The sequence below is a fragment of the Ammodytes marinus genome, assembly GCF_949987685.1.
Source record: "Ammodytes marinus genome assembly, chromosome: 13".
NCBI classification, from domain to species: domain Eukaryota; kingdom Metazoa; phylum Chordata; class Actinopteri; order Uranoscopiformes; family Ammodytidae; genus Ammodytes; species Ammodytes marinus.
The window spans coordinates 3703965-3718926 of NC_137217.1; the positions used below are offsets into that span (position 1 = coordinate 3703965).

General features: G+C 40.8%; 1 protein-coding gene across 1 annotated transcript in view; it reads right to left on the minus strand.

The window, feature by feature from the left end:
- The window catches only part of ascc3 (activating signal cointegrator 1 complex subunit 3), a 202833-nt gene that overhangs the window by 99000 nt on the left and 88871 nt on the right, over positions 1 to 14962 (minus strand). The window contains exons 12-14 of the mRNA XM_080039406.1: positions 6699 to 6875; positions 5651 to 5722; positions 1558 to 1692 (exon numbers count right to left, since the gene is read on the minus strand). Coding sequence (XP_079895532.1) covers positions 1558 to 1692; positions 5651 to 5722; positions 6699 to 6875 — 384 coding nt within the window. The remainder of the gene's footprint in view (positions 1 to 1557; positions 1693 to 5650; positions 5723 to 6698; positions 6876 to 14962) is intronic.

A 14962-nucleotide genomic window follows, 5' to 3' on the forward strand; every position in this document is an offset into this window, starting at 1 on the left:
CCTGATTGTTTTTACCTGCTCGATTTAAGCAATGCAGCTCAGGGTTCACAAACTTTTGCAGATACAACAGTTGGAAAATAATTTGTTTTATCTCTTTTAACAATTGATTTCTGGAAAAGAAAAATGTTGAATTGATAAACAAACATCTGTTATTTCTAGGGCTGTCAAGCGATTACATTTTTTTTATCTAATTAATTACAGGCTCTGTGAATAATTAATCTAAATTAATGACACTTTTTTGCCTGTTTATAAACAGCTGTAGACTATTCTACAGTTTGTTTCTCTCTCACTCTCTCTCTCTCTCTCTCTCTCTCTGTCTCTCGTAGCTCGGGGCAAATTTTCTAGTTAAAACCACAAAAAAAACAGCAGGCTAAATGAAGACTGTCTATCTCCAAAACAGACAGCGCTGCACTGCCACAGCTGCGCCGACTCATTCGCCATCGTACTACTCAAAGCCAAAAATATTGAGACACACACACACACACACACACACACACAAGCAGCTAGCAAACGAAAGTGAGACACGGAGGAAGATTGAGAGATACTTGAGTTTTGAACCTACATTGTTGGCACCCACTAAATGAATAATTCACAGAACCTGCGGAGAATAAAATAAGCTGTCTTCTTACCTTCATGTTTATTTGCCCGAAACATCCCATAACACATCCATAGAGACCTCAGCCCCTTTGCCCTGCATCTTTCTTTACTGTTTAATCCCGTGCGGGCCGCATCCGCAAGCTGCGCTCTCGCCTCACCCCTTTTGCACCGGGTCAAAGGGCACTATAGAAGTGCGATTAATCTACGTAAAAAAATTTTAATCGCGTTAATTTTTCTGTAATTAATTAATCGAAATTAACGCGTTAATTTGACAGCCCTAGTTATTTCATATAAAAAATACTGGTATTCATATTTTCAGCATACTACAATTGACGTGAATGTATTGGGACATCCTAAATCATTTGCTGGCATACTAAATAGTAGGGAAGTATGGGTATTGGAATGCAGGGAATTTCTTTGCAAACCTAATGGCCTCTGGCTACTGTTTTTGCCTATTTGTGTCTGAATGATTATTTTTTTTAAACATAAGAACGTCATAACAGTTTGTCAACCAGCATCTCAGGGGCTGTTTATACGACAACACGAAACGGTGCATACGCGAAAATATTTTCGTGGATGCACCATCACTGTGATCAGCGGAGAGTGTCGTGCAGGGCTCAAATATAACACTCGCCAATTTAGTCTAAGCGATTAGTAAGTTATTGAGACCACCCGCCACTTTGTCTGGGGAAAGATTTGTGCTCTGCCGGTTTTTCTAGCAAAATAAACGTGTGTAGCTTCTATATGCCAGGGACACGGCTCTCTCTACATTAAAAAACACTATCCATAGTTCAGCGCGCAGCGGTTAAGTTACTGTTCAACAAAAGGAGCATTAAGGCTACGGCTAAATAATCATATACATAGTGGATATATTGATACATCCTGTTAAGAAGCTGAACAAATACGGTACTGACTTTTGCTTGTAAAAAGTTATTTAAACAGGTTGGAAGCTTTTGTTACCTGTTTGTCACACTGGCCGTAGTCTGGCCCGTGGTCTGGTTGAAAGTAGGATGTTTCTCCAGAGTTCTTTGCCATCTCGATGAGCCCCATGCCCGTCCTCACTGTGGCATTACGGGCATGGACAAACACCATCACCTGACATGGACAAAGATACAAAGTTATTTAGGTCTGGCTTTATCCCTTAAAGGTTCAGTAAGCGGAATGGTCCTTTTAGCCAACTTCCTGTCAGTTACTGCAGTTAGCAGTCCTCTCCCTCGTCCCTACGTCACCACATTAATGCAATGCGGTCTTCAAGCAGCGAGTTATCTAGCATCATCTCAGATCCATGAGTGTGATAAAACATGATAAAAACCATCAAAACATTGGGAAGGATTTTTACCTGCTCCGACATTGTAGGTGCATACACATTCACCCATGCGTCGCTCTACACGTGCACCGGCAGTGAGACGTGCCGGTTTGTAGCGTTCTCTCTTCTGATTGGTTATCAGTAGTGGGATCCTCGAAAAGTTTATTTGCCGATTACATGCAGAGGGAATGACTGAGAGATCGGCTTTATGAAACGCGCACACTATTTAAGTAATCACTGTATGAATAAAGAGCGATTTAACACTTATATTAACATAAATAAATCGCTTACTTCACCTTTAAGGTAATTTAATAAATTAGATCTCCCAAATTGAATGAATATATTTCACAGCAGTTGTAGTCAATCATGACTGCACATTTTATGCGAAGCCACATTGTACACTGAAGGATTAGTAAGAGATAAAAATATCCTAGATTTGAGAGGGGAAAAAATCCTTAATTGGCCTGTAAATAGCCATCAATGACCCTTGTAATTCTGTAACATTTAAGTAGGAACATATATTGTTAGACCACAAAATATTGCATGACTACACAGTAGCCATCTGTGTGTGTATACCCAAACACAGTGGGCACTGAGGAAGGCACTGCAGCACATCTTATTTGTTGAAGGTGTTTTTTCTCAGCCACCACTGTGTGGAAGCGTTGTCGACAGTAACCGCATGCTTCTCGGCTTATTAAACCGCTTTCTGGCAGCGTGCCTACTGACAGGAGGGCGCAGGGAAAAATCATAAAAGGGAAGATTTCATCCATCAGATTCTCCCAGATGAAATTAATATATGTCACAGCCACTTCGTGACAATTGAATACTGAATGCAGAGGAGGCCTCTCCTAACATACAAGCCAGGACTGGACCATTGAATCATTTCAACCACCAACATAGAACAGTAGTGAGGGGTGCAGCAGAATTAGGTTGGTTTACACGTTGTCCAGGGACAAGACAAGGCTCATATTTAAGGTGCACTATGCAGTTTCTATGCAGAGGGTTGTGTGTGTCTTTATATATATAGCCTACAGCAAGTTCACAAAACTAAAAATACGTATATTTCCTCTACATATAATTCTAAGTATTAAAACTAAATAACTAAAATACTCTTTCAGGAAGCTTTCTAAACCTCAGACAGTGTTCCAGGGATCCAGTTTTCCTGCGATGAAAGTTTGTGTATTCACTTATGAGATAAACCTTAGAAAATATTCACTTCTCTGACACACCCAAAGTTATATAGTGCACCTTTAAATGTGTACCTGAGTGAAGGGGGAAAAAGCAAACAAATAGTGTGTTCATGTGTGTGTGTGTGTGTGTGTGTGTGTGTGTATGTGTATGTGTGTGTGTGTGTGTTTGTGCACGCATACACTTGCAATAAAATTATGAAGATTGGATAACAAGCTGAATTCCTGTAGCAGATGGAAGCTAAACGCTAGCGTGTGAATCCTCCTTGCTCCCAGTAGGCCTACAGAGGCTGTAGAATGTGTAGAGGGGAACGCTTAGCACGATAAGGACTTCAGAGTATACACATTGCAGGTGTTCATTCCATAAGGTTCACTTCAATGCTTTTTTACCGAAGCACTTTCTATTCATAACCTTCAGTTCAGAGAAATATGTTGTATTTAACATATTATCCTGTATTCTGATGCTACACCTTTACTACACTAGGGATGTGAACAATGTGTCGATTCTCGGCTCGATTTTCGACTCGTGCCCAAGGCGACTCTAAAAATAGAAATCGGTAAATCGGGTGTTTTACTTTATTAGATGTTTTGGGGACATGTGAGACGTCCGTGATGCGAGTTCACGTGTGGTCACGAGCGCGCTGCAGGCGCTTCATTTCTGCAATGTGCGCGCATTAAATGTCCTGTGTGGGCCAACAGTGCAGTGCAACATATGCAGCATAAAGTTATAGCATTCATCTACGGCCGTGATGTTAAATCACCTTCACACAAAGCCTCCGCCCGGGCAAAGCAGCGAGTAGCGCTGTGACGGTGACGATCACCAGGAGACCTCGCAAGTAGCCTATGAGTGAATGAGCCGCCGTGCAGAAAAACTCTGTGGTTTGTTGAATAAAATGATAACCGGGGCTATCCTGCCCTTTAACGTTGTCTACGGGAACGGCATCCGCGATCTGTTTGTATGTCTCAAGTACACAGAGCCATTTCGGCAAGCTGACAGTGCGACTGAAGGGACTGTTGTTTCTGTTTTCAGCCGAGTTCACCTCCGACGCATGGACAGCGTTTTTAAAATTAAAGACTCTCATTTTATTATCAAAAAGGCTTTGATGCAGATGAAGTCTGAACACACACAGCGTGCGGCACCAGTGTTGTTTAAAGGAAAGCGCAGTTTATCAGCACCACAACTACGCTCTGCTGCCGCAAAAAAATGCACATTGCCTTTTTTTTTCTCTTTTCTAATGGCATAGTAAATCGATCGATTTGTCGATTCATGCCTCCGACACGTCGACACGCAAATAATGAATCGTTTAACATCCCTATACTACACCCGTGTATGTGTGTCTCAGGGCTTTCGCACACAGTCTGAAAAAATGTGGAGAATGCTTGATTTTAATCTGGCGTTTTAAGGTGATAACATGTTCTTGAAATCTGAACACATTCCTGGAAAATGCTGCATTATCCCCCACATTGATCTGTCTTAGGGACTGTCGATACAATACTCTTCAGTTTAGTTCATTTGTTTTTTCAATAACTTTTATTGTCTTGATCAAATTGACAATTCAAATAAAAGCATACAAAATGAGACTCAATAAAGCTTTAAGATATACTTGGTAGATAGAAGAAGTGGAAACCACTGAAACACTAAAAACAAGAGCTGTCAGCGTTTATAGCCTTAATCATGATGAATCAAAGTCTGAGCGTAACCCGTTAAGTTTTTAAAATGGCATTCATGGCGTGGCCCTGGACGCACACCTACAAGCCTCCACTGCAGCTCTCTGCTCTTCTGTTGATGATTGATGAATTATTTCTTTGTTGCTGTATTTTTTTAGGTAGACATTGTGTTTCCTCAGGCTCATTGCACCTTTTTGATTTGAAATCAATTCAAACATCAAGTTCATAAAAGTAACTTTGGTGGCATTCATTTGATTCCCAATGGAGATACACTGGTAAGAGTTGCTCTACATTGTTAAATTGGAATTTCAAACATGTTGCGTAATGCAAAATAATAGAATTTTTTAAACATGGGAAAACGGTTGTGACATCGAAAAGCTAGTTAATATTCCACTGAATTGATTTCTGAATTGACATTAGTTATCACTAACACAACAACACAAAGAGATAATCCCTGAGTTCCGAATCGCAAACTATCTACTATGTATTATGGTAGAAAAAAGATTTAGGATGTCCCCATTCTTGTGGCCAGATTTAGGATGGTTAGAAAGACCCGGATGTCTACTACATCCGGCCAAGATTTTTTGTGTTGAAAACAGCATCCTATTTGGGCGATTCTGACCCACAATCCAGTGCGAACCTGAAGTCACATCAACGGAGCCTCCATATGAAAACAAAAGGGGATGCAACAAATATAGAAGCAAGAGGCAAGATCAAGGCGCAATGTTATGATGAAATAAATAAGTAAAAGTATGTCCCAATAGTATGCCTACTGCATCCTAACTAGATTATTTTTTTTATCGTCGGATGTAATATGTAGAATAGAAAAAAAGAAAGAGTATGTGATTTGGAACGCAGGGAATGTGTATAATATGTAAAGAAGAGCCCTTACCTGATGACCAGCTTTAACCTGCTCCACAACTTTGTTGTAACACACCTCCTCCGTGTCATGCATCTGCTGGATCTGAACAAGAGCAAAAGTTGGCATTCAAATCTACATGGATTCCTCCAATGTTTGAACACTATAATAAAACTCCTAACTCTCGTGCATACAGTTGTAAGCTAATTAGTTAGTATACGTCAGCCATACTCAGGCTTCTTTAAACTAGCTTTTAATATTCTGCAACTAACCAATAATCACTAAATCTTTTTTTATTTAGCAATGAAAGTTTAAACGTAGAAAAACAAATGATGATGCTTTCAGAAACAGTGACAAGAAATGATGTAAAGATAGCAGCAACATCATAGCTGCTATAGCATACCTTATTTTGTTACATGAGAATTCAATTTATATAGGTTTATTTTCCTTATTCCTTAGCTTATGTGCATTTTGCACTGTTTATGGGCTCAATAATGATGTGGTTATTGTGAACAACCTGGAGAACTGAACTACGTGTGTGCATGTAAATTAAAGTATCCTATAGGTTTGTCAATACATTCACATTGTCTTTCTTTGTTTCTAGGGATGGTTACAATCCAATGTTCAATAGCAGGTCTGATATGGCTGTAATCTACTCATCAGATATCGGACCGACAACTATGATCCACGTACCCATCCAAATTCCACAGTGTGTCATTACATTTTTTTACTAGTGTTTTAAATATGAAATAAAATAAGATGTTAGCTAGCTATGTGATATACGACACGTTACATTTTTTTCTAGCAATTAAAAAGTTCAGTTATGATGTTCTTCTGTATTCAAAGCGTTCATGCAGTTCAGATAAACCTTTATACATTTGTGTATATTTTTTGCTCTTTTTAAAATTAGAATTGCTGTGTTGCTTAAGCCTTCCTACCCTTACACATAACATCACCACCAACAAAGAAAAATAATTATGATATTGGACAGTATCTGTATCGGCCAATATCCAAAAACCCAGATATCGAAATCGGATCGAACTGAAAAAAAGTTGAATCGGTGCGTCTTTGTTTAGTTTACCTTGTTAGTGCTTTTGATGCCCACAAAGGTCTGTCCCAGAGGCACCGGTCTGAAGCGTCCGTCGAAGTAAAAGAGGCCGATGTAGGGGTTGACGTGCAGGAAGGCGGCTACATCCAGGTAGTTAGGCAGGGTGGCTGACAGACCCAGGATCCTGATCATACTCTGGGTGGACTCCACCTAAATCATCAACAGACAACAGCACAGAGTTACAGTCACCATACAATCACTAATCACTGTTAAGCTGCTAACACACACAGAAAGTCAACACTTTGACTCAATGTGTCCACTGGATTATTACTTTTAAATATCTTTAAAACAGACTCATTTTTCCTCTGATAATCATATATTACCTTTAACAGCAAACGAGACCACCAGTGCAAAGAAAGCAGTTTTATATATAGTTTTTATTAATGCCTTTGGTCTGGTCGCACACCCAGTCCGATTTTCGGCTTGCACATGCAGGCTCTATGGTCACATATTCGTATTGGTCACAGATTTCAGTGCAGCGCAGCAACGCGATTTGAGAAGCCTATCCCTCCAGGTGAGGGAAGGGGAGCGGGAGCCTTGTTTGAGACAGTTGTTTGTCGTCATAATGAATGATAACGGGTCTGAACCATCAAAGAAAAAAAGAAAATTCAATGAAGAACAACTAAAAGCTAAATAAAAAAAAATACTACTGATTTTGTCCAAAGGGGCCGCCAGCCGCCAAAGTTCCTCGTAGCCACTCTGAGACCACCTAGATCGTACAACAGCAACTCATATTTCAGCTTGGTTTTTATATTTTCAATGAACCATGTGGAATATGTATCAATGTATGGTGATATATCATAGCATGAGTCATGTATTGTGATGCGTATGGTATGGTGAAGTCCTTGCCAACACCCAGCCCTACTGGTCATGGTTTTTAAGAATTGACCTTACGTGAGTAGAGCTGAACAGCTGACTCTCTAAGGAAGCAAGAGCGCAGCTGTGGTGGTGTCCTAAGACTAAAAATGACCTCTCCATCGCCCAATCCATTTAGAAGCATTTAGTAATCTAAAACTATTCAAAGACGATTAGTCTTTGAAACCCTAATACAGTATGTACACATAAAAGACAGCAGAAGCAGTGGTGGTACTGTTAGAAATTGTGTAGACAAAAGCTAGGAGTTTGAATTTGATGGTACAAAGGGAATTGTGTTCAGGAAACACACTTAAGTTTGTTAATTATAACTCATACAATTAGAATATCATGGAAAATGAATTGGAATTGAGGCAAGAATGTATGCAAAAGGGGCCCAAACCACCCCTTACCCTGTGGGTAAAAATAATTAAAGGGGGTGTGAGGGTGTGTGTGTGTGTGTGTGTGTGTGTGTGTGTGTGTGTGTGTGTGGAGGGGGGTGGTTGCCCTATCTGTGAGCCTCCTGCTGGATGTGACAGGGAAGATTGGTAAGGCCTTTAATGTGATGCAGTACCTGTCAAAGCATCCCATCTAGATAAGGTATTCCCTACCAGCAGACCGGGCCTGCACTACACATTCACACCAGCGCTCCTGTACCTCAGTACTGCACCTACAGAGAGTCTCCACACTTTGCTCTCTTACAAGTGTCTTTCACTTTGTGCTACTATGACTTTAACTGCTGATTGTCTGTACAAAATATCTTCAACAGGCAAGAGAAAGCAGTCATATATGAAGCTATGAAAGGCTGCTATTGTTAACATGTTGTTCAGCCCCTCTGGTCTTTCTGGCTCACCCACTCCCTCTAGAATATACATTTGAAATGGCTCTTGTCGTCAAAAGCATACATTTATATCTCACACATCAGTAGCATTAAAAGGTCAGAAAGTGCCAATCTCTGATGCAAATCTAAATGACTAGTGTATGTTGAATTCTGAGGATCATCTCACATTTTTATCTAATGCTATCGGGGATCTACGGAGCCCCTAAAGGGACATGGAGGAAAAAAATTTTTTTGGTAAAAAAAAAAAAAAAAAAAAATCAAACTCGAGATCTCGAGTTTGAAGTCAAGATCTCGAGTTTAAAGTCAAGATCTCGAGTTCAAAGTCGAGATCTCGACTTTGCCTTCAAACCTCTCTCACCGTCACCAATGGTCCATGCATCAAAGGCATATCAATTAATTTATGGGAAACCACACAACAGTGTCATGGAGGAGTACTTGGAGCATTCTTTTCTCACACTAACACCAAAATACAACCTATTTGGCCTAAATCTAACGTTTATTATGCACATTGGAGAGAAAAGTGACAATGATTCACTTCATTTTGGCGCACCATGGACCGAGAGCGGAGGTCTAATTGTCAACACACACACACACACACACACACACACACACACACACACACACACACACACACACACACACACACACACACACACACACACACACACACACACACACACACACACACACACACACACACACACACACACACACACACACACACACACACACACACACACACACACACACACACACACACACACACACACACACAATATGTAGACGGTATACATTTGACTATATCAAAACGTGAACGTTTCCAAGACACAATGCCGCCTACACTACACCTGAGGAGAACTCTGTTTGGCTGTATTGGCTGGTCTGATGAAGGCTATAATTTGCACCGGATTAGACTATGTCCGCGTTCTCCAGTGACTCCATATGATCGGATCTTGAAGCACTCACAATAGTGCAGGCAAAATATGAAATTCAACCGGATTATGCGAACTTTCTATTTTTCCTCACTTGGAGAGAGAAAAAGCGCTGTTCCTGTGCGCTCTGGCACTACACCAGCTGTGCCCGCCTTGAGCCTCAAACTGTGTCTTAATAGAAAAGATAACTGCAGGTCATATGACAAAACTAGCGATTGGACTAAGTTAGTAAAGCCTCATTCACACTTTCAGCCTTTCCCAGGAAGGGATCGTGTGTGAATAAAACACAGTCTGGACTACAATAATAATAATTAAATAAAAAAGCTAATTTTTTTCTCTTCCGTTCTGAGGGAAGCTTTCGTGCGTAAATGTGCCACACCGCTACATGCCTACATGTTTGTCTCTGTGTACAAATGAAACAATCGATCGCTGATTATAAAAACTAAATTAAACTAATAGTTTGAGGAGAGTCTGCACTGGTGATTTCTAATTATAGCAGAAATTCCTCTGCTGTGCGCTGGGGAGAAACAGCGCCTGATTTGTTTTGCCTCGCACACGGTCGAGAGAGATAAGAGGCTTCACCCGACGGCACATGTTATTCATCTATTGCACCCAAAAAATCACAAATTTTAACTAAACAGCAGCAAAACTGTGAGGATCGCGTGGCGCTGTCCAATGTGCAGATCTGGAGCAGAATAGTTACCAGCGTGTCTGTTTCTCCCCAGCGCACAGCAAAGGAAGTTCTGCTATAGGCTATTAAAAATACGCCAGTCCAGACTCTGTGTTTTATTCACACACGATCCCTTCCTGGGAAAGGCTTAATTAGGCTTTACTAACCTAGTCCGATCGCTAGTTTTGTCATATGACCTGCAGTTATCTTTTCTATTAAGACGCAGTTTGAGGCTCACGCCGGGCACAGGTGTAGTGCTGCCAGAGCGCACGGGAACAGCGCTTTTTCTCTCTCCAAGTGAAGAAAAATAGAAAGTTCGCATAATCCAATTGAATTTCATATTTTGCCTGCACTATTGTGAGTGCTTCAAGTTCCGATCATATGGAGTCACTGGAGAACGCGGACATAGTCTAATCCGGTGCAAATTACTCTTTGCGACTCATAATAGCCTTCATCAGACCAGCCAATACAGCCAAACAGAGTTCTCCTCAAGTGTAGGCGGCATTGTGTCTTGGAAACGTTCACGTTTTGATATAGTCAAATGTATACCGTCTACATATTGTGTGTGTGTGTGTGTGTGTGTGTGTGTGTGTGTGTGTGTGTGTGTGTGTGTGTGTTGACAATTAGACCTCCACTCTCTGTCCATGGTGCGCCAAAATGAAGTGAAGCATTGTCACTTTTCTCTCCAATGTGCATAATAAACGTTAGATTTAGGCCTAATAGGTTGTATTTTGGTGTTAGTGTGAGAAAAGAATGCTCCAAGTACTCCTCCATGACACTGTTGTGTGGTTTCCCATAAATTAATTGATATGCCTTTGATGCATGGACCATTGGTGACGGTGAGAGAGGTTTGAAGGCAAAGTCGAGATCTCGACTTTAAACTCGAGATCTCGACTTTAAACTCGAGATCTCGACTTTAAACTCGAGATCTCGACTTTAAACTCGAGATCTTTACTTCAAACTCGACATCTCGAGTTTGAACTCGAGATCTCGAGTTTGATTTTTTTTTTTTTTTTTTTTTTACCAAAAATTTTTTTTTCCTCCATGTCCCTTTAGGGGCTCCGTAGGGATCAGATCTGTAACAATCCTATCTAATATAAATTCCCACTGCATCATCAGTTGTGGTTTTAAAGTACTTTAACAAGGCTTATTTTCATATCTTCTTAGGGCAGCTTATCAACTTGTTGAGTAAGGGTATTTGTGTTGGATTTCTGGTTGGTTTTTAGGTGTAGGTTTCCAGGGGAAATGAGAACAGCCCTGTTTGGGTTGAAGAGTTGAAAATGCATAGTATTCAGTGGACAACACTATGAAAGGAAACTCTCCTTTTAGACCTATGCAAACTGAGCACTGTTGTCTACTAGGGAGAGCAGAAAAAATTGTGACAACACAATTCAGTCAGTATGCAAGGCTCACTGATGCATACCTGCATACTGCGTAGCTCAAAATGTAACCTAATGTTTTTTTTCCCTGGATGCCGCCAATAACCAGCACTTTTAGATATTGGCACATCAGGCATGCTGAATGCTTGTTGGCTCACTCACGTTGATGACAACCCCCTTCAGGTATGGAAATGTGGTATTAAACGTCAAGACATGTTTCCATACTCAATGCAGTATGGGGCATTTCGTTCTGTGCCAAAAACTTGTGGAACTTGATACCGAGCCCTATAACACAGCGATCTGAAAATGCTTCAAACCAGGATAATAAGACCTGACTTTGTAGTCATTTGGTCAGAAGACCAGAGCAACAAACAGGGGGGATGTAGCTCAGTGGGTAGGGTGGTCGACCCGCAACTTCAGGGTCAGTGGTTCGATCCCCCATCTCCCCGCCACATGTCCAAGTGTCCCTGGCACTTAACCCTAATTGCTCCCTGGCTATCTGTGTGATTGTGTGCTCCAGTTGTAAGTCGCTTTGGATAAAAGCGTCTGCTAAAATGACATGTAATGTAATGTAACAAACTAAAAGAGGCTCAAACTGTCTGTGGAGTAAGGCTAACTGCAGAGTTGGCGATACCACTCTGTTGGGTCATTCCTTTGAGCTTTACACACTGTCATTTAATCCATGGCTTATATTACACTATGATGAGTCCATTGTTAAGAAAGGGTGAAGGTTCGGCAGAAACATCAAATACCAATCGGTGGAATCTGCCTTTTGTTTAACACACTATGATCATCTTGTGGACATTAAAAATTGTAGTACGGAGCAACATTAAAGGCCTTTTTGTAATAAAGGTTAGAGGGACTTTATCTTGAATACAGTGCGTAATTGGTGGCAGTGCATCCAGGGCCAAGAATGTGTTAGTCAAAAGCAAAAGCTCTTTCAAGCAAAACATCAAAGTGATAGCTGGCTATGTCTTCAAAAGCATTTGCATAAAAAGAGGGACAAATATCATTTAGTTGACAGGGATTTCCATATTAATGTGTCTTGAATACGGGAACCTAAGAAGCAGTCTCAGAAGCAGCTACCCTTAATTATTTCAGTGCAATCAATTACAGCAGTCGGTCAGGTGTGAAGAGAATGGGACAGAGAGATGGAGGTATGTGGTGGGGGGAGGGGGGAGGGAGGGGCTGCCAGGCTCAGCATCGCATGTTGGAAGGGTGTGCCTAGAGCTGTTTACAAGATCTGACACACTAAACACACATACATGCTGCTTCTCCATACCTGCTTTCACAGTCTAGGCCTATCCAAAACACTGGGAGTACACACAAGAGCAGGGGTGTCCAAACTTTTGTTCAATGAGAGCCGATTACTGAAAAGTATACCAAGGGCCGGGCTACTCGGCAGAGGTGAAATATATAGAAATCAATGGAAATGTAGCAAAATCAATTAAATGTTAATACATTATGCTTGATAATTGAATATGCTCAATCAAGAACCATGTCAACTGGTCAGACAAAACTAAATGTGAAGCTTAAGCCTCTCAATTAATGGAAAAATGGCTCCCACATTTCACCGAATTTGTTCTTTCTTCTTCATAGAATTTACACTTTATTTGCGCCATATTATCTCATATCACATGACATTAACACACATGCAGTGTTGTTCTTACCAACTTTGAGATGTCATCATATTAAAGGTTTGGAAATTAGAAAAACTAATTCTATACATCAAATATGACTTTTGTGAATGAAAAAGACCAAACGGATAGAATATATTTCTATTAGGATTGTTCATGCAGTGCAGAACGTTCTTATTCAGTGCGCTAAGCCCTTCACTAAATGTTGCCGGTTGCTATAATCAGACATCCGTGTAGAAAAAAAGTAGCGCTGCAGTACAGTCAAAGCTCCAAATCTACCTACTACATTGATTCACTTCCCCTCTAAGAGTAAGATTGTATATGGCTTTGGTCTGAGCTACCCAAATATGGTGATTCTAGCCTTAAAATAGCATAAATGTAAGAAACATATGCCGTGGACCGACGGAGGTGATGGTGTGAATACTTGTGAATGCCTGGTGGTGCATGTCTGATGCAATGGGACAGACTACTGCAGGTTTCCAGGAGGTAACATCCAATGTGCACCATAGGAAGAATAGACAGTAACTGTATCTCCATTTGTTTCCCCTCATAAAGCCAATGACCCACTCAACAGGCAGCCCCGACTTCCCCTTTTTCTATAATCATATTTCATTGCTGGCAGCAAATCATCGTTTTAGTGTGGGATACTATTTGCAGATCAGTTATTAAAAAAGGGGCATGGTACCAATTGTGTGCGTCAAAGTAAAATGTAGCAGCTATTAGGACTATATTCAGGCGGTGAAAACTGTTGTGTAATGATTTCTGTGTTTTGAAGGGGCGCTCGTGGTTAGAGAGCCCCCCTCCATAGAGTCTCAGTCCTCTTCAAAGCAGACCCGGGTTAGAATCCAGCCCGGGTCGTTCTCTGTATATCATTCCTCTCTCTGCCCCATTTCATCATTGTCTCTCTGCACAATTAATAAAATCATTGAAAATGCAAAAAAACAATAATAATAATAATAATTGTTAGATTATTTTTCATTTGCATTTTTTCCACAATATCCGTTCCACTTAAAATGTGACCGCGACTAGAATTAGTCTGTTTAAATACTGTTTTGAGTCTCTGTTGTCTGCCCCCTACATTCGCACCAGAATCACGCAGACACTCAAGAAGTTATGTGAAATCAGAAATGTATTACTAGCGACAACAATTAAAACAAAAAAAACACGCTTTGGATAACTATTCGGCTTAATTATTTAGACATTACAGACAGAGCAGTCAATACAGAGACCACGCATTCCTGTCACATACTGTAGTTACATAGTACAGCTTTAAAACTAGAGATCTACTGTATAACAAAGTCTTTGTTCCAATGTGTGGAGTTTGGAAGAAGAGAGCATTTACCAGTTAAGGAGAGTCTGCAGATCTGCCATGACTATATGTCATTTAAAAAAAATGATGCTGTTTTATTTCCTTCAGCCAGAGTTCAGTAAGTCCATTGTGGCCGTCTTTTAAAGTTGCACAAGCATGCCCTCTTTCAGGGAGTATCCACTATATCCAACATTCTGCTTCGTTTACCTTTACAGCCCTAGTCACACTACCCACTCCGCCAAGTGTTTATTGACATGCTAATCCAGTACAGGTTTTTTTACATGTGCATTGTGCTGACAAACAGACAGACAGTGGAAAAAGGCTTCAAGCTGGTGCACTCACTGCAGCACAACCTCTGTAGGTGTTGAGGTGCACAGTCAGCCCTTCTTCAGTAATATCATCCAAACCTGCAGATAAATGGGCTGTGAACCGAGTAAACAGCGGTCACATGTAGCCACCGCTTTTCAATTACCTTGCAGGTTAACCCTGCTGTGAGGTGCACAGCCCAGCGACTCATCCCTGTTTCACTGGCCTTCCTCGCTCTGATCTCAGCCCTTTAGCTGCTATGTATTTTTAACAACTCCAGCATCAACACTATTCACATTTTACTTTAGTAT